This window comes from Hemitrygon akajei, unplaced genomic scaffold (genome assembly GCF_048418815.1).
Source record: "Hemitrygon akajei unplaced genomic scaffold, sHemAka1.3 Scf000105, whole genome shotgun sequence".
NCBI lineage: Eukaryota > Metazoa > Chordata > Chondrichthyes > Myliobatiformes > Dasyatidae > Hemitrygon > Hemitrygon akajei.
Window position 1 is genome coordinate 1,976,285 of NW_027331991.1, and position 22,045 is coordinate 1,998,329.

The window sequence follows — 22,045 nt, forward strand, 5'->3', positions numbered from 1 at the left end:
ATTTCTCCTTTGAAGGCCTCCCACTTACCAGTCACACCCTTGCCAGAGAACAACCTGTCCCAATCCACGCTTTTTAGATCCTTTCTCATTTCTTCAAATTTGGTCTTTTTCCAGTTTAGAACCTCAACCCGAGGACCAGATCTATCTTTATCCACGTTGAACCTAATGGTATTATGATCACTGGAACCAAAGTGTTCCCCTAAACACATTTCCGACACCTGTCCTAACTCATTTCCTATTAGGAGATCTAATATTGCATCCTCCCTAGTTGGTACATCTATATATTGATTTAGAAAACTTTCCTGAACACATTTTACAAACTCTAACTCATCTAGACCTTTAACAGCATGGGAGTCCCAATCAAAGTGTGGAAAATTAAAATCCCCTGCAATGATAACTTTCTGTCTCCTGCAGTTGTCTGTTATCTCTCCGCAGATTTGCTCCTCCAATTCTCGTTGAATATTGGGTGGTCTATAATACAACCCCATTAATGTGGTCATACCTTTCCTGTTTCTCAGCTCCACCCATATGGCCTCGGTAGACAAGCCCTCTAATCTGTCCTGCCTGAGCACTGCTGTAACATTTTCCCTGACTAGCAATGCTACTTCCCCACCCTTCATTCCTCTGCCCCTACCACATTTGAAATATTGGAACTGTGGAACATTAAGCTGCCAGTCCTGCCCCTCCTGTAGCCAAGTTTCACTAATAGCTATAATATCGTAATTCCACGTGTCAATCCAGGCCCTCAGCTCGTCAGCGTTCGCCGCAATACTCTTTGTATTGAAATAGACACACCTCAGAAGATTATTACCACCACCAAAGAGTCTTTCTGATTTTGCATGAACTTTTAGCAATATTTATTTTTACCCCCGCTCCACTATCTGCTCTGGAGCTCTGGTTCTATAGAATGGACATCATTAAGCTGGAAAGAGTTCAGTGGAGAATGACCAGTATGTCACTGGACTAGGATGCTGGGTTTTCTGTTATATGGTTCGTCTGGGACCGTTTGCCCTGAATAATTGGAGCTTGAAGGGTGACCTTACACACGTACATAAAAATAATCAGGGGCGTAGATATGGTAGATGGTCACAGTCTTTTTCCCGGGGTAGAGGATTCTAAGACTCGAGGGCAGAAACTTGAAATGGACCGAAGGGGCATTCGTTCATGTGGCGGGTGATGGGTATAAATTACATGCAGCCAGAAGAGGCAGTAAACACAAATAAATTTACAAAGTTAAGAGGATGTGGGCAGGGAAAAGGATAGAAGTCTATAAGGGAAATTTGGGAAAAGCTGTGGGAAAATTGAGCAAGCACAAAAGACATTTGGATCAGCATGAATTAGCTGGGCCAAAGGACCTGTGTCCAGGCTGTTATATCTGTTTTATTCCCCCTGGAATCAGAGTTGAGCACAATCACAATGTCTGCTGGGGACTGAGACATTTGGTCATTGGCTATACCGGGTTTTCCATCAGAGATCCTGAGAATTTTAAATTCAGGTAGCAGATCATCTTAATAGGGAACTATTGAGAACTCACATTCACCATTTGTACACAGCCCAGACATGGATTCGGTTATTAAAACACTGAAGCAGACCGCGTATTTATCCAGAATGAGATGTCATCTGATCCTCAACCATTCCCAATGTTGCCAATGTTCTCGGCTCGGCTACAGAAAACAGATTTCGGAAACTCCCCTCATCTCCTTTCCGCAGCAGCCAAGAAAACCAGGAGAGAGTTGATAGCTGCCCTTCCAAAACCTGAAATGCTCGTTTATCACACAATCTCTGAGTTCCTGTAAATGCTCCTACCATCTGGTTCTGAATTTTATAAATGAAAGTTGGAGATATCTTACATATCAGGGCCTGTCTCGAGGTGAAGCAGAAACTGACCCTGGACTTTTACATAGCCCACAAGCCCGCTATTACATTCCTATGTTTCACTCACAACCACGTGATCCAGGAGTACCTGCTCCTTTCACTCAGGTGAAGTTTTGAAACTCACTCAGGTGTGTGGAGTGATTTGACCATTACCGGTGTCAGGTCCCTGAGCTGGAACTGTTAGATTGATCAATTACATCAAGACTGCTTTACCAGTGGGAAGTTTGTTCATCTGTACTAGTGTGTGCCAACAGGACAGAAGTTCAGTTAGAATGATCCCAGTGATCATACCTTTGTCCATTCTGTATCTGACTGACGATGGTTGATTGCCGACGTCTTGTTTACACTTTGGTCCCGGAGCAGGAAAGCTCCACCTGCTGGTGATAGCCTGAATTACAAACAAGCAGACAGTGAGTCAGAGAGAGTACGACTACAGTTTTTGCAAATAACATTATCGCCATCCACTGTATCAGAGCATCCGTTGGCTTAGGGACAAAACATTCCCTGTTAACATGAACTCCCACACTATGTCTGTATGTCCGTCCAGTGCATCTACTGATAGAGTTACAGAGCAACAGAGCACAGATAGAGACCTTTCAGCCCAATGAGACAATGCTGACCACAGTGCTCACCGAGATGGTCCCAATTTCCTGTGATGGGCCCATTTCCCTACTGGTCTCTTCACTCTATCTACACATCCCAACTGCTTCTGGAATTATACAGTTGTGCCTGCCTCATCGACTTCCTCTGGCAATTCCCTCCACATAATCACCGACCTCTGTATGAAACCGTTGTTGCTCGCGTTGGTTTTCAATCTATTTACTCCTCCTCTGCCCATTTAGATCCCCTATAAGCTACGATAATCTTCACCATGAACACCATCCACTAATTTTGTGCCATCTGTGAACTTACTGGTCAAACCTTGTACATTCACATACAAATGTTTGTAGGATAGTAACTGTTCTGGAACCTGGTGTTGCGTGTCCTGAGGCACCTGTACCTTCTACCTGATGGCAGCAGCGAGGGAAGTGCATTGCCTGGGCGGTGAGGATCTTTGATGATGGATGCTGCTTTTCTACGGCAACGTTTCATGTAGATAAACTCAATATTTGGGAGACCTTTACCCGTGACATACTGGACCAAATCCAGTACCTTTCGAAGGATTTTCTGCTCAAAAGCATTGGTGTTCCCTGGCCAGTCCGTAATGCAGCCAATCAGCAGACTTTCCACCACACATCTGCAGAGGTTTGCCAACGTTTTTGCGACATACCGAATCTCCACATACTCCTGAGGAAGTAGAGACACTCTGGTACTGTCTTCGCAATTATATTTATATGAAAGGTCCAGGACAGGAACTCTGAGAGTGACACCCAAGAATTTAAAGTTACTGACCCCCTCCAACTCTGATCCTCCGATGATTACTGGCTCAGGGACCTCGGGCTTCCCTCTCCTGAATTCTACAATCAGTTTCTTGGTCTTATTGATATTGAGTGAGAGGTTGTTGTTATTACACCTCTCAGCCAAGTTTTCACTCTCCCTCCTGTATGCCAATTCACCTCCCCTTTTGATAGAGTCCACAAAAGAGGTATCATCAGCAAGCTTATGTATGGTGGTTGAGCTGTACTTAGCCACACAGTCACAGGTGTAAAGCGAGGAGAGCAGGGGGCTAAGTACACATCCCTGTGGTACTCCTGTGCTGATGGAGATTGTGGAGGAGATGTTTTGCCAATCTGAACTGAGTGGGGTCTACAAGTGAGGAAATCCAGGATCCAATTGAGGTCAGGTCTTGGAGTTTGCTGAACAGTTTTGAGGGGATGGTGGTTTTAAAGGCACTCTGATAATTTTTACTTTGAACTTCCTCAGCGTCCCGTATGATGCAAATGACATCGAGCTGCAACTCCAGTTCCTGAACGCATTCTCTTTTCACGACGTCACTTGTCTCTTTCACTGAGGGACAGTGATCAGACAATTAAAAAAAACAAAACATGCAGCACTCCTTCTTGGGCTGTTACTGAACAGTGGCTCACCAAAGATAACCGAAAAAGCAAACAACAAAGCTCTACACCATGTACTGTGAGTTTCATTATGAGCAAGAGTAACGCGGCAACATTCTATAATAATGAAATTGAAGTTGTATTGGCTCCTTTTACCCTGCCTCTCTCTGCATTTAGTTCAACCTGTGCTGGTGATGTTCCCCCAGTTCACTGCCCCAGGGGCGAGGGACCTCTCCCAATCCCGACCCCGCAGACGATCCCAACACAGAATGGAAAGGAAACTGCCGCCCATCCAGGAACACTGAGCATGCGCAATGACTGTTGCACCATCAGTGCAGGGGGTGGCGGGGCTGAAATGAAACCTGCAGATACTGCAGATCTGCGGTAAAATGAGAGGGGGACACAGGATCCTGTGACTGGTGGAGGGTCTCCCGTGACAATAAACCGGATCCTTATTTTAATTGTGTGGAAATATCAGATAGACTGGAAATTCTGGAGGGAGGTTTAATTGAAGTGTACACATTTTTGAGTAGCTCAGAAAAATAGAAAAGACTAAATTCTCACATAGATGGGTAATATACCCGGTAACACTGGCTGCATTTTGGCAGACTGGAAGAGTGGAATGGAGTCAGGAGAAACATATTCCCCACCTGCAACGAAAGGACGTGACAGAAGTAGATCTCACTGCCTTGTCCAAACGGGTGAGAGACGGGTGTGGTCCCAGCATCACCGCCTCATCCTCACCCCTCCCGAGGAGCAGAATAACAGGGGCTGAGCGTTAGCTCATCCCAGGCGGTTTGGTATAAAGGTCCCATAACCAGGACTGACCCCGGCAGGTTCCGTCCAGGAAGCGTGGCGAAGGCCGCCAGTTCGATTGAGATAACGGGTCTCACTGCCCAGCATCAGACCTCCTCACTCGGGACTGGTCTCAATACTCACCGATGGGAAAGTTATGTCTTCACCCCGCAGTCAGTGATCCATCCCCCTGCTCCCCGCCCAAGGGACTTTTTCCGACCCCGAAACCTATTCAACAAGGAATGGAAAGGAAAACACCGCCCATCCGGGAATGCGAGCATGCGCATTATGATCAATGCGTCATCAGAGGGGAGGACTATCCAGGGTGATCTGCTTTGGGATGGAGTGGCTGCTGTCAATACAGAGTCTTGTTGTTTAGGATTTTCATAAACAACAGTTTTATTGATGTTAACTGGAATTGCCAGCAGGGAAAACACAGATTGCATCAGGTAACAGAACACCTCCCGTACACAGTCTTGTCTCCTGGGAAACTAAACACTTCCACAATGTCGACCTTAGGTATCCCTTCCTCTAAAAGCGACTGAATCATTCAGATCGCTGATCACTGAGAGCAATTATGGTTTGTTGGTCATTAAAGTTCGCCCTGGGTGGTTTGGATGGAGTTGATGTGGAGTTCGGGGTGTCACAGTGAAAGAACCGGACAGCCAAACGCTCTGACCTAGTGACCTCCAGCCATGGATGGTGCCGCGGTGAACCTCCTGCAGAGCGCAGGCGCAGTGCCGACTCCAGCTGAAGCCGGCGGGACTCCTGTACGAGCGGCGGTGAGGAAGGGGCTGATCTCGGCTTTGAGTAAATAGAGGATGAGTTGCAGTGGGAAATGTCCGGTTTCGAGCTCTGCCGGACAGCCAGAGGCTCCGGGCTCTCCAGTCTTTCAGTCCCGGTTTTGCGCCTGAGCCGGGATTGTGGGATCAGTTAGATGCGGGTCCCCTTGCTGGGAGGGTGGACGTGCGTGAAGGGGTTCTGGCTATGTGTGTCGGTGTGGGCTGAATGCTGGGAAAGATTTGGAGCGATTAGCACAGTAGAGGGAGGGTGGGATATTGAGCGTTATCGGATGCAGCGTGACTCGTGGAGGACAGACATGGGGCAAATTAAGTAGTAAACTAGGGAGGATCTGGTCCATTGGATCTGACAGGATACGTCAGGAGGCAACAATTTTCTCTTCATGCATATTAATTACTGTCTAATCTTGCAGTTAACATTGTGTTTGTTACAGAGTCCCAGAACCTGGATAGCTATCACCGTCATGGGCTGTGAGTACAGATTGGGAATGGAGAGGGGGTGTCAGTGACCTCTGCATAAGAGAAGGACATGGGTTCGTACAGCCTCCTGTGAGATATAAATGTTCTCACAGTGGGATCAGACTGGTGGCATATCTGGAGTTAAGAAAATGGGATATTGCCTGACACAATCATCACATGTCTTACCAGCTAACAGGAATAAAATGTTTTTAATATAAAATTGAAATAGAAGTGCTGGAAACTTGGTACATCGATTGGATCTGTGGAAAGAGAAACTATGGAAGACCCAGTATCAGAACTGGCACTGTCCAAGTTGCTGCCCGATCTGCTGAACGTTTCCAGCATTTTCTCTTTTTACTTTAAATGATGCAGAACTATTGACTGATTACAAGATGTTTGTGACGGTCTGAACAAAGTTGTACAAATGTAATGCCCACATTCATTAGTTTTGTCTGCATTCCAACACAGGGTTAATACAGTCGATACAGTCTGTGCTCACAACACCCTCCTCACCCCACTATCAGTCTGTTACATCTACTTCCAAGTATCCTGACAAAGAATAACACAGTGGACATTTGGTAACGTTGAAACTAAAATCGGAATGGCTGTCATTACCCTACCACGTTCTGTATTGAATAAATCTTCTGGTAATCCACGTAACAAACACCGATTTCAGAAATAACTCAGTGAGGGAAAATACTTCACAATGAAGACAGCGACAGAAGAGAGATTGTTGGTAGAATCATTGGTGTGATACAGGCTGGACAGAGTCTGAACAAGATGGTTGATATATATCACTGAGGTGGTGGGATACAGACTGGACAGAGGTTGATATTGATTAATATTGATATTGATTCTGATACTCAATCACCATCTCACCACATCTCTATGGTGCGTTGATGACATTTGGTTAGTAAGAAGGGTATATGCCAAATTTCCTGTTATTCTATCTCGGTCATTGTAGAATCTTTGTACAGTAATATGTATTTTTAATTCAGTATCTGTATTGCTGGAGGATCATCAGTGACTGTCCTTGGTCCTTTTCCCATCTAGTTCAATCTCCTCATCCCCACCCACCTCATTCAACCTCTATTCAGTCTGTATCTCACCACCTCAGTGATATATATCAACCATCTTGTTCAACATCTGTCCAGTCTGTATCCCATCACCTCAATGATATATATCAACCATCCTGTTCAACCTCCGTCCAGTCTATATCCCACCACCTCAATGAGATATATCAACCATCTTATTCAACCTCTATTCAGTCTGTATTTCACCACCTCAATGAGATATATCAACCATCTTGTTCAACCTCTATCCAGCCTGTATCCCACCACCTCAGATACTTGACACCTTCTTCTCGCTACAGCTCTGCCCATGACTGCAAGGAACTGTGGAGAGCTGTGGACACAGAGCAGCACATCATAGAAACCAACCTCCCCTCCATGGACTCTGTCTTCACTTGCCACTGCCTCAGAATAGCTGGCCATGTACTCAAAGATCCTCACAACCTGGGACATTCTCACTTCTCACCCATTCCCCATCGGGGATGAGCTACAAAACCCTGCAACCATGTACCACCAGGCTCAGGGACGGTTTCCATTCTGGTGTTATAAGCAAACTGAATGTCCCCAGTGTGATAAGATGGACAGCTGACCACAGTGTGTTACTTGAAGTAACCTTACACTATCTGCACTGCACTTTCTCTGGAACCATAATGCTTTGTAATACTTATTACTTTACCTTGTATCACCTCAGTGTACTGTTTAATGAATTGATGTGTGTGGTTGGTACGCAAGGCAACATTTTCAGTGAACCTCTATACATGACAGTAATAAACAGATTTCCCATTTTAATGTTTGGAAATTTTTAGACAGTCTGGGCTTCCAGGTTGGATCTTCTGCAGGGCGAGTTAAGTGAAGTGTAGAAATTCTTTTAGGAACCCAGATACAAGGAATAAAAATGATCGAACCCAGGTATCGATCCAGGTGAAGTTTGGATCCACAGATGCTGCCCGACCCACTGATTTCCTCCGGCAGTTTGTTCTTTGGTCTATGTAACCCGTGTTAGTATGGGGAGCAGGATTTTACACCATATTCCAGGTACAATCTCAACAAAACCCAAATAATTGTTAAAGTCAGTTTCATTCTTATACCCAATAACACTTGCAATAAATACAAAGTACTGTTGACCTCCCTCCTTACCAACTACACATCAGTCCGTCTCCATTTAATCACACTCAGGATTTCGGTTTGTCCTACAGAAGTGGGTGATCTCACAATTCCCACATTGGGCTCCAGTTGACCTGTTGTTCCCACTCACTTATTTTGCCTCCGTAACCCCGAAACCTTTCGACAAGAGACACAACATAGAACAGTACAGCACAGGAACCGGCCCTACGGCCCAAAATGTTGAGCTGAAACTATTCAATTAATCAAATTGCCAGCTAATCTAATCCCTTCTGCCTACACAATTTTCCCTCACATTCATGTGTCTATCTAAACATCTCTGAAATGTCCCCAATGTATCTGCTGCTACCATCACCCCAGGCAGCACATTCCAGCAACCCACCACTCTGTGTGAAAAAAACACTTGCCCCTCACACCTCCTTTCAAACTACCCCTCTCACTTTAAATGAATGCATCATGATTTGGACATTTCTACCCCGGGTAAAGAGTTATTCTCTATCTATGCGTCTCATAACCTTATGAACCTCCATCGTCTCACCCCAGCCTGCGCCACTTTAGAGAAAACAACACAAGTTTGTCCAACCTCTCGTTACAGCTCATGCCCTCTAATCCAGGCAGTATCCTGGTAAACCTCCTCTGCATCTCCTCCAGGGCCACTGACATCCTCCTGGAATGAGGCAAACAGAACTCTATGAAATACTTCAGATGTGATCTAACTCACGTTTTATGAAGCTGAAACATAACTTTCAGAATTTTGAATGTATGTCTTGACTAATAAAGGCAAGCAAATAATTTGCCTTCTTAACCACCCTGTCAATGTGTGTAGCCACTTTGAAGGAGCGATGAGCTTGGGACTCCAAGATCCCTTTGCTCATCGACACTGTTAAGGGTCTTGCATTTAGGTATATTAAATTTTTATAATTGACCTACCGAGATGCCAAGATAATCATCACTAATCAAATCTCACTGAGTTTTCTCACGCACTGGTGAATTTATTGCCAGGTGCGCATGCACGGGAAGATACAGGTACAGAGAAACACTGACTTGTAGAAGCATCACAGGCAAGTACATTTAGATAACACACGGAACATAAATTATACAATTCTGGATCATTATCAGTATAGAAATACAAGTTTAATGTCATTACCAATATACAAATATATATGTTGTGTCAATAAATCATAAATATACATTTTGTCTCATTAACAATACTTTTTTTTCAAGAGCTGACTTGGAAATGTTGAAGTTGTTTCCTCAGCAAGCTTGCTGATGGTTTGGGAACAACGGGGTTCCAAGCACCAGTCTCTCCAACACCCAATGGGAAATCCTGCAGGACCAGTTAGGGTCTGGTTATTCTTCTCCTTAAACACACAGACATCAGGAACAGGAGCAGGCCACTCAGCCCATCCGGTCCATCCTGTCATTCTATGAGACCCAACATCAGTCCATCCTTGCCCCACAACGTCACTCCAATCCACTTTGCCCAGACCATTGGCCCCACTTGCAGCTCAACAGTCTGCCAGTGTTTGCCTCCCAAAGTGGTGAATAACTCTGCTCGCCACCATCATGGTCTCAGACGTTTCGATAGACGAACCCCTCATGTCCCTTCCTCCACTATTAAAGGGCTCCTTCCCCATCCTGCTCCTTGATTCCGCAATGGAACAAACATCCTCTCAGACTCCTTCTTGTCCATCCCCTCTCACACCATCTTTATCCTCTCAGTAAAATCCCTAACCCTTGCACTTCTGCTGAGTTCCCTCCCCATGGGGCCGACATCAAGCCGATGAACCCAGCCGTCTCCTCCTACCTGTTAGCAGTACATCAGACTCCGGCCGCAGGGGACTCCTCACAAACGCCCCCGACTTCCCTCGGACGGAAGTGGAAATAAATCAAAAGCAGGACATTTACTTTGGGATTGGTTCCGCTTTGACGGGGAGTTTGACGTGGCGGCGAGAGATGGAGGCAGCAGAGGTAACGTCCTCTCAGCTGCTCTGCCTCCGCTATTGGGTGTAATCAGTGATTAACATGGCTTCACACCTATGTGAAGTGTGTAACTCCTCTGTTGATTGTGACGTGAGGTGGGTGGGTGAGGTAATTGTCACTTTAGCAGGTCAAGTTCGACCGTCTCAGCGTCAGTGTGACTTAAGGAAGTGCACACGTGACGTCAGATCCCGGTGTGGGGGAACCCACACGTGACATCAGGCATGTGGCGAGGTTATTAAACTTGAACATAAATTGGACAATGATTGTATCATAAACAAACTACATGAATTTAGATGTTTTCAGTCAATATCAGACTTGTAAATATTGCATTTTGTCCCTCAGATAAATTGCTAATCAGGCACGGAGCAACCATGCTCCAAGCATCTGTCCCTACAACACCCACTGGGACAGACTGCAGGCCCAAGGTGGGTCTGCTTACTCCGTTGTTTAAACCCAGACACCTCAAACAAAAGCCAGCCACCGGTTCCCTCCAGCCCATTGTGTCAGAGAGTGAGATCGTAACTTGCTCTCAAAATCACTCCCCTCCCCACACCACACTTGCAGGGCAACACCTTACCAGTGTCCGCTACAAGTAAGCTGAAGCCTTCTTCATCCTCGTTAGTTCAGAGAAGATACACCCCCTGTTCTCCCACTTAAATATGTCACCTTTCCAGCTTCGCCAACTCCTTGGCGAGGAAGAGTGGCATTAAAAAAACGAGCTTGTTGGATCTTTCCCGGGAGTCAGGTTAAGAAACACGTGGTGTGGTCTACGGAGGGAACGCCTTAATGACGGAACTCATATCCCCATTGGTTGGCATGCTAAATTGGCATTTGCTATCACCAATGAGAAACAAGTAAATCTCACGTCACTGCACAAGACATACCGGGCACATGCAGTATGCCCAAATCGTCTCAACGTCAGCCCGGGAGCGTGAGGGTGACGAAGCTCCGTGAGAGGGCATGCGGTAGATGGGGAGACTGTAGAGTCGGTAACAGGGAATGGGGAGGACGTCCCTCAGTCCCGTACCGCGCTGGCCAGCTCACCGAATGGTTCATGGTCGATTCGCAACCCGCTGGGGTACAACATTAACACACAAATCTCGATGTATATTGTCAATCAATGTAGTTTTTCTTTTCAGTTCCACAGTATAATTAATATGCAGAAGTTATATCGTCTTTCACTAATTGAACTGTCAGAACTTTTCTAATCAACACAACAAATGCAGAAGTGGAACAGTCGGCCCTCAGAAACTGCTGCTGATCTGATTTAAACTTTTGTTACGCATTCTCCCATGTTCATCTTGATACCACTTCAACACCACTCTTTGTAAAGAAATTGGGCTTTGAATCGAAACACTGGTCAATGACTACAAAGAATTCCTAACTGCTGCGATTAACACCGGCAAAAATATCGGAGGGTGAGAGGGGAAGTGAGGGAAGGGGAGTGATGGGGAGGATGCTGTTGCTTTTCCCTACAGGATGCCCTCTGCACAGCCAATCCTTCCACAGTCTCTACTTTAATATCAGCTGCTTCATCATCTGACCCAACACGTTGCTTCCCATCCCGAATGATTGAGTTTAAATCGATTCCGGCAGCAAGGACATTTGTTCATATAGTAAGATTGTGGTACAGGTATTAGCCGTGCCTTTGATACAGGGTCAAATAGGAACATTGTATATACTTAATCAATGTAATGTTTCTTGTCAGTTCCACAATAAAATTAATTTGCTGATGATATATTGTGTTACACTAATTAAACTGTCAGATCTTTTCTAATCAACACACAAAATGCATAAGTGGACCACTCGGCTGTCTGAAACTGCTGCTGATCTGATTTAAACTTTCGTTACGCATTGCCCCATGTTCATCTCAATAACACTTCAAACCCACTCTTTATGAAGAAACTGGGCTTCGAATGGAAACAAAGGCTTTACTTTCACTGGTCAGTGAGTAGAACGAGTTCCTAACTCCCCCGATTAACTCCAGCAAAAAAAAATGGGAGGGTGAGAGAGGGAGTGGAGAGGGGAATCTGTTGCTACTTTTCACTGCACGATGCCCTTTCCACAGTCAATCCTTCCACAGTCTTTCTGACCATTGCATCTACCTTAATATCATCTCCTTCATCATCTGACCCAACACGCTGCTTCCCATCCAAAAATGACTGAATTTAAACCGATTCCGGCAGCTCCAGCAGTCCTGGCTGCAAGGGCATTCGTTCATGTCGAGTACAGGTATTACCCGTGACTTTGGTACCGGGTCAAAAGGGAACATTGCAAAACCTAGTTCTGTTTAATCGCAGGTTCATAGGTTCTGACAATTTATTGGAAGAAGACTACTTGATGTCGCCAGGCTATGTAAATGTAAATTATTGGTTGGCATTTGCTAGTTAGGACTGAATGAAATGTGGTGCTGGGACATTTGGCTTCAAGAGGGTTTGCTCTTAGCAGAGGCTTGCTCGACGATATACTTGAGGGCAAGTATATCATTGCAGCTTGCAATAGACAGAGGAGTCAATGACATGTTGCTGTAGTTCATGGTGATTCCACATTTCTGCAATCACTGCAGTAGGAAGCGCTGCGGGTCTCATAAAGGGAGGAAATTCTCAACGCATTTTGAGATGATTGCCACCTAACACAGCCAAGCAACGAAACAGCAGAACCGATAAGAGTTTGAAATGAGCAAGCAATGTGAGGGAATGTGTCTGGCTTCACACAGCTGATGCTGACAGCAATGAGCAAATCTGGAGTGATTGCAACTGACATAACTGGCACTTCTACATTTATTCAGTCCCACTCCAGCTATTTCCTACCTTCCTTGGTACAGAAATGTAATGTCCAAAGGACCAGTGTTAGAGTAAATGAAACTCACCAAACTTTCTCCTGACTGAATCAATGGAAACTCTGAGTCAGATGGGTTCTCTGCAGCTGATGCTCTCAGCACTCGGGCTGGTTCACTTGTTGATGTTCCCTCGTCTTCAGTCGTGGTTTGCTTCCAGTTGTAGGCTTTTCTTCCAGTAAATCTCTCACTGCAGATCTAACTTTAACCAGAGAGACGATGAAGCACGTTAACAAGACAAAGGAGAACCAAGCATTAAACTGAAATTTAAATCTTGAACTCATAAATAATGATCCGAGTGAAGAAATCTGGAACTGTCCCCCACACTTTACAAAACCTAACAAGGGATACAAAGGAACACACACAAAATGCTGGTGGAACTCATCAGGCCACGCAGCATCTGTACGTCAACTCGACTCTCTTCCATAGATGCTGCCTGGCCTGCTGAGTTCCTCCAGCATTTTGTGTGTGTTGCTTCGCAGCTTCTGACGATTTTCTCTTGTTTGTGATGGGATACACATACCGGGGCTCAGTCATGGTATAAGATACAAGTCATAATACATAGGAGTAGAATTCGGTGATTCGGTCATTCTAGTCTGCTCAATAATCAATCATGGAGGATTATTTTTCCAACACCGTATTCTTGCTTCCCTGCTATAACACTCAACCTATTTAGCAATTCAAAACATGAATGTACCCAACGATAGCCTCCACCACCCTCTGTGGCATCGAATTCCACATATCAACCGACATTTGGCTAAAGTAATTTCTCTCAACTCAGTTTTAAAGTGAAGCTTCTTCATTCTGAGGCTGCACTCAGATCCCAGACACTCCGTCTAATCAAGACATCCTCTCCATTCCCACTGTATCCAGGCTTGTTGTTATTTAGTTGGTGTAAATAATCACTCCCACCCCCCCCCCCCCCCCCCCCCACAACAACCATCCCTCTGAACTCTACTGAACTCAGGCCGAGGGCTATCACATGCTCCACACGCATACTCATCATTCCCCGACTTATTTTGTGAACCTTGTTATCAACAATTGTACCGAACTCATGTCCAGGATTAAAAGGACAGACAACTGGTACCAGGATAATTCACAGGGAAAAGCTCTGATTTCTTTACTGTTCTACAATCACAAAATGAGTGCAGCTGCACTGCTCCATTCGCAGGAAATTGAACATGTTCCAGAGTGAATGTAATAAAGAGAAACTGGAATCACTAGAAACGCTCAGCAAGTAAGGAACTGCCGTGGGGAGAGGACCAAGTTAACAATTCGGTTTCCTAACCTTTCATCAGAATGGATGCAAATATTACCCAGTTTTTACTGGAAATCCTGTGTTGTTTACCTTGGAGCGGCAGAGACTGAGGAGAAATCTGTTAGAGGTTTGTAAGATGATGAAAGACATTGATAGAGTAGTCAGGGAGTATCTCTTCGCTGGTTAGACATGTCCAATACCAGAGGACATGCATTGAAGGTGTGAGGGAGTAGATGCAAAGGGAATGTGAGGGTAAGATGTTTTACTCAGGGAGGGAGTGATGAATGCCTGGAATGAGCTGCCTGTTATGGTGGTGGAAGACAATACATCGGAGTCTTTGAAGACACGTTTAGATAGGCACATGGGTGTGAAGAGGATATGGATATTGTGTAAGTCGGACGGATTAGTTATTTTTTGGGGGGAGGCTTGATTTCTTTTTTAGCTGGTTTGGCACACCATTGTGGCCGAAGGGCCTGTTTCTGTGATGCACTGTTCCATGTTCTGTTCTATCTCCAGCATCTTGAGTTTCTCTTTGAATCCCACTGGCAGATAGACAGGTGAGAGTGAGGGGGAATTTCCAAATGTGAATTGAATTCTGAAACCCCGGTCTATTTCTACTGGTGCAATCACAAAACAACATGTTTAATCACAGGCTCACACTATGAGGGACAGAATTGGAAATTCAATTCCCTGCTTTTCTTCCAAAGGAACAATAGAATCAAATTTCTGAGCACAGAACAGAAATACTAACTGATCATTTCATAAACCCTGGAAACTTGATCCCCGAATTAATTTTATTTGGTTAAAAAATTAGTGGCATCTATTCTGGGACCCAACCTCACTGGGTCACTGCCCACACCGAGAGTTTAGCACATCTTTCCCATTTTCCACATTGGGTGGCATCAACACAGATTCAACCTGATAGTTTTCAACCAAATTTCCCAGTTCCACACAACTGCACTTCCCAAGAGACTTAACCCCTTCCAAAGCAATGTACTAAAAAGCTGAAAATGAAATGAACATTCAACAGATAAAGATCATCTGTGGAAAGATGATTTTTCAGGTCCAACACCCTGTATCGAAATGGCTTTGAACATTTTTTGATTTGATTTCAGGTCTCCAGCATCTTGAGTGTTATTTTTAATAAACAGCTGCTCACAGACAGGCGACAGTGAGTGTTAATTTCCAAACACGGTGAGGATACTGAACCCGAGGTAGATAACCAACGATGCAAACACTGAACAGCTCACTCCAGGTACTCACTGCCTCTGTGTATTGAGATTAACTCGCAGGTCTATTCAATCTGTCTGCTCTATTGTATCTGTGCCCTTCGGTTCGGACTCGCTAACCCTGAGAAACGAACAGTGGTGTATGTGGCTGGGCATCAAGGGTTTATAGACTACGTAAGGCTTGACTGTACCAATGATGCCCCCCTCCCTGGCACTCCAAACAATGCCTCGAAGCATGCAACACAAGCCAGCCAGGAAAGCTACTTTCCTCAGAGCTGAGCATCCAATAACGGTAACAGCAAAGGTAATGAGGACTCTGGCCAGAAAGCATCCAGGCTGAGCTCACAGAAAGAGTGTACATATGCACACTGATGTCTTCACAGCTATCATCAACACTTCACTCATCCAGGCTGCTGTTCCCACGTGCTTTAAATCAACCACCATTATCCCTGTAACAAGGAACCCTACATATTCGGAACAAAGTGACCTACTGCCCAGTGAAGATGTCTCCAATCAGCATTAAGTGCTTTGATCGGCTGATAGTGGCACAAATCAAAAACTCCAATCCTTGTTCACTGGTCACTCACCAGTATGCTTACCGACTGAATCGCGAAGTGGCAGATGGCATTGCATCTCTCATTCTCCTTGGCCTGATAGGGCTTAAAAAAAGACAATTAGGTCAAAGTGTTGGTTCTGGATTTCATTTCGGCATTCAACGCTTTTGTCCCACAAACCTTGGTGAACAAATTCCCACGCCTCCGTCTAAAGACGCCACTGTGCAACTGGGTTGTGTACTCCCTAACCAACAGACGACAGACAGTCAGAGTGCACAACTGGTCCTCCCTTCCCATCATCGTCAACTCTGTGACCCTCAGCCTTGTGCTCAGACCATTGCTGTCCACTCTGCTCACACGATTGCAAATCCAGACTCCCGAACAAGACCGACCTGCCATCAAGCACATATTCACAGAAAGATGGTGGAAAAGGTCCCACACACCCTGGTCAGGGACTGTTTGTCCCACTCACATCAGTCCATCAGGGAAGAGGCTACATAACATCCACGCCAGTAGAATCATCCTCGAAACAGTTATTTTTCCCTTTTTGAATAGTGAAGAAAACTATTGAGGCTTGGTCGACCTCATTAAATTGGTTTACAACCAGTCTGTAGTCAGAAAATTTCTTGTAAACATAGCAGGAGTAAATTGGCCACTACCCCACCGAGCCTTCTTGACCCAAGCAGTGAACTCATGGCTTTTGTTCCGCAATGCCGCCGGCTGCTTTCTGTAACTGGTCACACTCCCCCATCCCCCCCCCCCACCCCCAACTGTTTGCTGTGTATCGAGCCTTTGAACAGAAACAAAGTCTTTGCTTCTACAGGACTTTCAGGAGATCAGCTCGAAACACCCACAATAAACACACTCTCAAAGAGAGAACAACGAACATTTATCGCAAACGGCAAGTTCTGATAAAAGGGAACTCATGTTGCCTGAACAGCTTTGCTTTGCAATTGTAACACCCGGTTAGAGAACTGTTCCAAACCTCAAACATCTCTTGCAGACTCTCTGGTGTTCACTCCTTTCGTAGCATCATTTCCCTGCTGACATTGATTTACAATCACACCCACTTTGCATCAAATTTATATCAAAATTGAAAACGCTCGGAACCCTCACTTAATGTCGACGTCGCATCTTTGCTTTTGAGCTGCTGTTCCTTCACAGCATTCGTGTGATCTGCAACAATGAGCACCCAGACCCGGGCATCTTACAGCCGTATCTCCCTAATCGCAAACAGGCCCAACTCAAATATGATGATTTAGAAATAGTAAAAAAAATTCCATCGAGGCCTCCATATCGATACTCAGAAGATCTCGGATTCAGTTTTGCAAAACATACAGCTGACACTAAGAAGAACAAAATAAAAAGTAGGGTTTTGATTTTGAGAAACACGGAGAGGACGCTAATTGGGAATTGCAGAGAACTGTGTGAATGGAGGGAGGGCGGGGAAAACAGAGCCAGATCATGATAATTCTCCTGGCGAAAGGGGTGCAGTAGTAGGGTGAATACTGTAAACACACTGTAAGGCAGAGGGTGGGGTCTGAGTGCAACTGTGAGCGAATAATCAAAAATGTTGTTCATAAATTATCAGACTGGAACAACGTGACACTTCCTGCTCCGGGGAAAAGGAAGAGGTAATTCACCGAATGAAAAATAATTTGAATAATTTAAAAAAAAACAGGGCATTCGGCAGATTCCCACATCAAAATCTTTGCTGCTACAGGATGTCAGCGTGATCATTTCGAAACAGCCACAACAAACACAGTCTCAAACATCTGAAATGACAAGTATTGGAAATGGAAATCGTGTTGTCCGAATAGGTTTTTCACATGCTTACTTTGAAAACGTAAACCCTGGTTAGAGATCTGTTTTTAATCTTGACATAAACTGTGGAAAATCTCAACGACGCTGACAGGAAACTGCAGGATCGCAATACAATCGCCGACAGAAGGGGGTTAAAATGGAGCGAATGAACTATTGATCACTAATCCAAAACACAGAATGATTTGAAATAAAGATCGAAATAAATATCGGAAGCTGAATTATTCTCACCTTAATTCACCAAGAATGTTCAGTCTCCGTGAGGATATATTTTCAAGACGTTTTCTTCCAATTTCATATCAGACAATCAGACGAACTTCAGTTAGTAGCTGCGGGGGAGGGGCTGGTGTTGCTGTTCTGTGAGACTCACAGCGCGGTTTTCTGTGTCAAGCTGCTGCCTGTCCGCAGGGCGGATTCTCTGCTGAAAGCAAACAGACCAGTTCGACACTCCACTTAATCTGCACCAAGCTGGCTTAATATTGTACTTAGTTAAGTTACAGAATATAAAGCAACAAACACCAGATGGTAGAGAAAAAAAGAAGTCCCACAGTGTCTGCAATCTGAATGGCTACTCGTTACAATTGCTACCAGACGTTGCGAGATTCCAGCATTTAATTTTACCCCAAACTCACATCATTTGTAATTTTAATATCATATTTTGCGAGTTAATTAAATAAATTGCTCTGTGGCATGTGTGTGAGAGAGGGGGGGGGGGGGGGGTGAGGAGAGAGTGAAAGAAATCGGAGAAGGGACCCGGCCCTGCCCTGTGGGACATTTTGCATGTCATTATCCGTGAGTAAGGTTCATCCGCACTGACTCAGTACAAACCGCCCTAGAAAATGTGTATGACTGAAGGTGACGACGTCGTTTCTTTTCATGCATTTGGTCAATAACTAGTTCATTGAACTTGTCAGAACTCCCTTGTTTTCCCTCACAGTCCCGACAGTAGCCGAGCCCCGCTGTAAACGCTCACTGATCTGCAAAATCGGAGACAACATTTACCTCTGATGTTGATACCGGACGGAGTTCAGCGCGGTCCTGGATAGCCGATCATGCACCGAGAATTCAGTCGGTGCTGCTGCTCCCGGGGTGATTCGGTTAGAATGCGTTAGTCGCTCGTTACAGATAGGCAGGTCCGGATGATCCGGGGTAAATGAAGCCGTCCGCAGTTCTGATCCCTCACCTCCTCACCAGCCTAGTACAGGTCGGTCTGCGGGAGGAGAGGGGACTAGGACAAATGCAGCAAAAACAGACAGAATTACAGACGCTGTGTGAACGTTCCCTCACGGTCGCAAGAAGTTTCTGTCTGGATTTCCGTGTCGATCGCACTTTTCCAACTCGCTGGGCGGAGCTTCTCCGGTTTAGCCAGCCAATCCCAGGCTGTGATTTGATCCAGCCAGGTTCAGGCTCCACCCTCTTTGTCAATGCGGCTGTTCGCTGCAGGGCGAATTTCAGGTCAAACACTCCACACCCAGGACAGTTATTTCGAGATCAAATTATTTAAGGCGTTTCAGAGGGGGGAGGATTAATGAAGGAGGGGTGGCGTTACCAGTCAGAGAAAATGTCACGGCAGTGCTCCGTCAGGACAAATTGTCGAACCCGACTAATGAGGCATTCCGTGTGGAAATGAGAAATAAGTAAGCTATGGCCACGGTAATGGGGCAAAATTAAAGACAACCCGACAGTCCTGGGAATTTAGAGGAACACATTTGTGAGATCGTATATTGTTGCAAGAAACTTAAGGTTGATACACTTGGTGATTTTAACTTTCCACATAATGACTGGGAATCTCATACTGTAAATGGACCAGGTGGGATAGAGTTTGTCAAGTGTGTCGAACAACTTTTCCTTCATCAGTACGCAGAAGTCCCAACAGTAAGCGTGCAATACTGAATCTGCTATGGAATGAGGCAGGGCAGAGGACAGAAATTTGTGCAAAGCAACACTTTGCATCCGGTGACCACGATGCCAGTAATATGCACCTAAATATACAAAAGGTTCGGCCTGACCCGTGGGTTGGGATTCTGAATTGGAGAAAGCACAATTTTGATGGTGTCAGAATGGATCTGGCAAGTGTGGATTGAGACAGGCTGCTGCTTTGTGGCGAAAGTGTACTTGGAAGGTGTGATGCCTTCAAAAACGAAATTTTGCGACTACCAGCTTGCAAGTGCCTGGCAGAATGAAAGGTAAGGATAACAAGCGTAGGAACCTTGATATGCAAGAATTATTGAGGCGCCGGTTAAAAGAAGAAAGGAGGTGCAGACAGAGAATGGCAAGTTGGATCAAATGAGATTCTTATGGAGTATAGTAAGTGTAAGAGAAAGAAATCCGGGCGGCTAAAAGAAGGCATGAAGTTCCTCTGATAGACAAGGTGAAGAGAGTTATTGAGAATTCCACAAACATGATCCGAGCAAAAGGATTGCAAGGGATAAAGCTGGATCACTGGAAGATCAGAATGATAATCTGACGTAGTCTGATGTAACGTATTTCAACGGAGTAAGGGATATTTCAGTGTTATGAGAAAGGAGCTGTCCAATGTAAATTTGAAAGAGCTGCTGGCAGGGATGTCAGCAGAGTAGCAATGGTGTGAGTTTCTGGAAGAAACGACGAAGCTGCAGGACACGTGTATTCCAAAAATGAAGAAATACACATATGGCAAAATAGTACAACCCGGGCTGACAAGGGAAGTCAAAGCTATTGTAAAAGCAAAAGAAAGGGCATACAACAAAGCAAAAAATACCAGCAAGATAGAGGATTGTGTGGTTTTTAAAATCTTACAGAGAGCAACGAATAAAATCTGTAGAAGTGAAAAAATATGACAGGAAAGTTACTGACACAGTTAGAGCATTGACTGATTGGTAGGAGGCAGAGAGTGGGAATAAAAGGGTCCTTTTCTGGTTGGCTGCCAGTTACCAGTGGTGTTCCGCAGGCGTTGGTGTTGGGAGCACTTCTTTCTCTGCTGTGCATTAATGATTTAGATGTTAGAATAAATGATTTGTCGCCAAGTTTGCAGATGATACGAAGACTGGTGGAGAGGCAGGTAGAGTTCAGTAAACAGGTTAGATGCAGAAGGACTTAGGCAGATTAGGAGAATGGGCAAGAAAGTGGCAAATGTTCGAAAATGCATGGTCATGCACTTTAGTAGCAGAAATGAAAGTGCGTACTATTTTTGTATAATGAGTAGAAAATCCAGGAATCTGAAATGCGGGTGGACTTGGGAGTCCTTGTGCAGATCACCTGGAACGTTAACTTGCAGGTTGAGTCGGTGGTGATGAAGACAAATGCCATATTTGCATTCATTTCAAGAGGTCTGGAATACAAGAGCAACGATGTGATGCTGAAGCTTGACAAAGCACTGATGAGGCCTCACCTTGAGAATGGTGAACAGTTGGGTCCCTCAGCTTAAAAAAGATGTGTTGGTATTGGAGTGGAGCCAGAGGAAGTTCACATGGACTATTCCAGGAATGAAAGGGTTATCACACGAGGAAGGTTTGCTGACTCTGGGTCAGCACTCGCTGGAATTCAGAAGGATGTGGTGGGGGTGGGGGGGTGGGGTGATCTCATTGAATCCTTTCGAATGTTGAAAGGCCTAGACGGAGTAGATGTGGAAAGATGGGAAAGTCCAGGACAAGAGGATGCTCCCTCAGGATAGAGGGTCAGCCTTTCAACACAGATACGCGGAGACATTTCTTTTGCCAAACGTGGTGAATATGTAGCTGCTACATGCAGCTGTGGAGGTCAATTCGTTGGGTGTATTTAAGCCAGAGACTGATAGGTTCTTGATTGGACATGGCATCAAATGTTACCGGGTGACGGCCGTGAAATGGGGTTGAGTAGGAAAAATAAAAGGATTGTCAGTATGCCTTCTTATAGACTTTTTCGAGGAAGTTACCAGGAAAGTGGATGACGGTGATATACTGGATGTTGCCTACAAGACCCCGCATGGGAGGCTGGTCAAGAAGGTTCAGTCGCTCGGCATTCGGGATGCATTCAGGATTCGGCTTTATAGTGGCGTGCCACAGGGATCGGTGCTTTGGCGTTCGTTCTTTGTCATCTATATCGATGATCTGGAGGCTAATGTGATTTACTGATGAGCAGGTTTGCGGATAGCACCAAGTTTGGGGCTGTAGTGGACAGTGAGGACGGCATCATGGCTTGCAGAGGGTCTGCATCAATTGTAAAGATGGGCTGAAAATGGCTGATGGAAATCAATGCAGAAAAGTGCAAGGTTTCGTACTTCTGTCGGACC

The 22,045-nt window shown here is 45.1% G+C and overlaps 2 protein-coding genes across 2 annotated transcripts in view; one reads left to right on the plus strand and one right to left on the minus strand.

The window, feature by feature from the left end:
• LOC140723220 (NACHT, LRR and PYD domains-containing protein 3-like) overlaps nt 1-19,182 on the minus strand; it is a 59,924-nt gene extending 40,742 nt beyond the window's left edge. The window contains exons 1-4 of the mRNA XM_073037823.1: nt 18,799-19,182; nt 18,028-18,214; nt 12,968-13,136; nt 2,167-2,263 (exon numbers count right to left, since the gene is read on the minus strand). Coding sequence (XP_072893924.1) covers nt 2,167-2,176 — 10 coding nt within the window. The 5' untranslated portion in view covers nt 2,177-2,263; nt 12,968-13,136; nt 18,028-18,214; nt 18,799-19,182. The remainder of the gene's footprint in view (nt 1-2,166; nt 2,264-12,967; nt 13,137-18,027; nt 18,215-18,798) is intronic.
• The window catches only part of LOC140723236 (uncharacterized), a 701,392-nt gene that overhangs the window by 635,801 nt on the left and 43,546 nt on the right, over nt 1-22,045 (plus strand). The gene's annotated exons all lie outside the window — the stretch shown is intronic.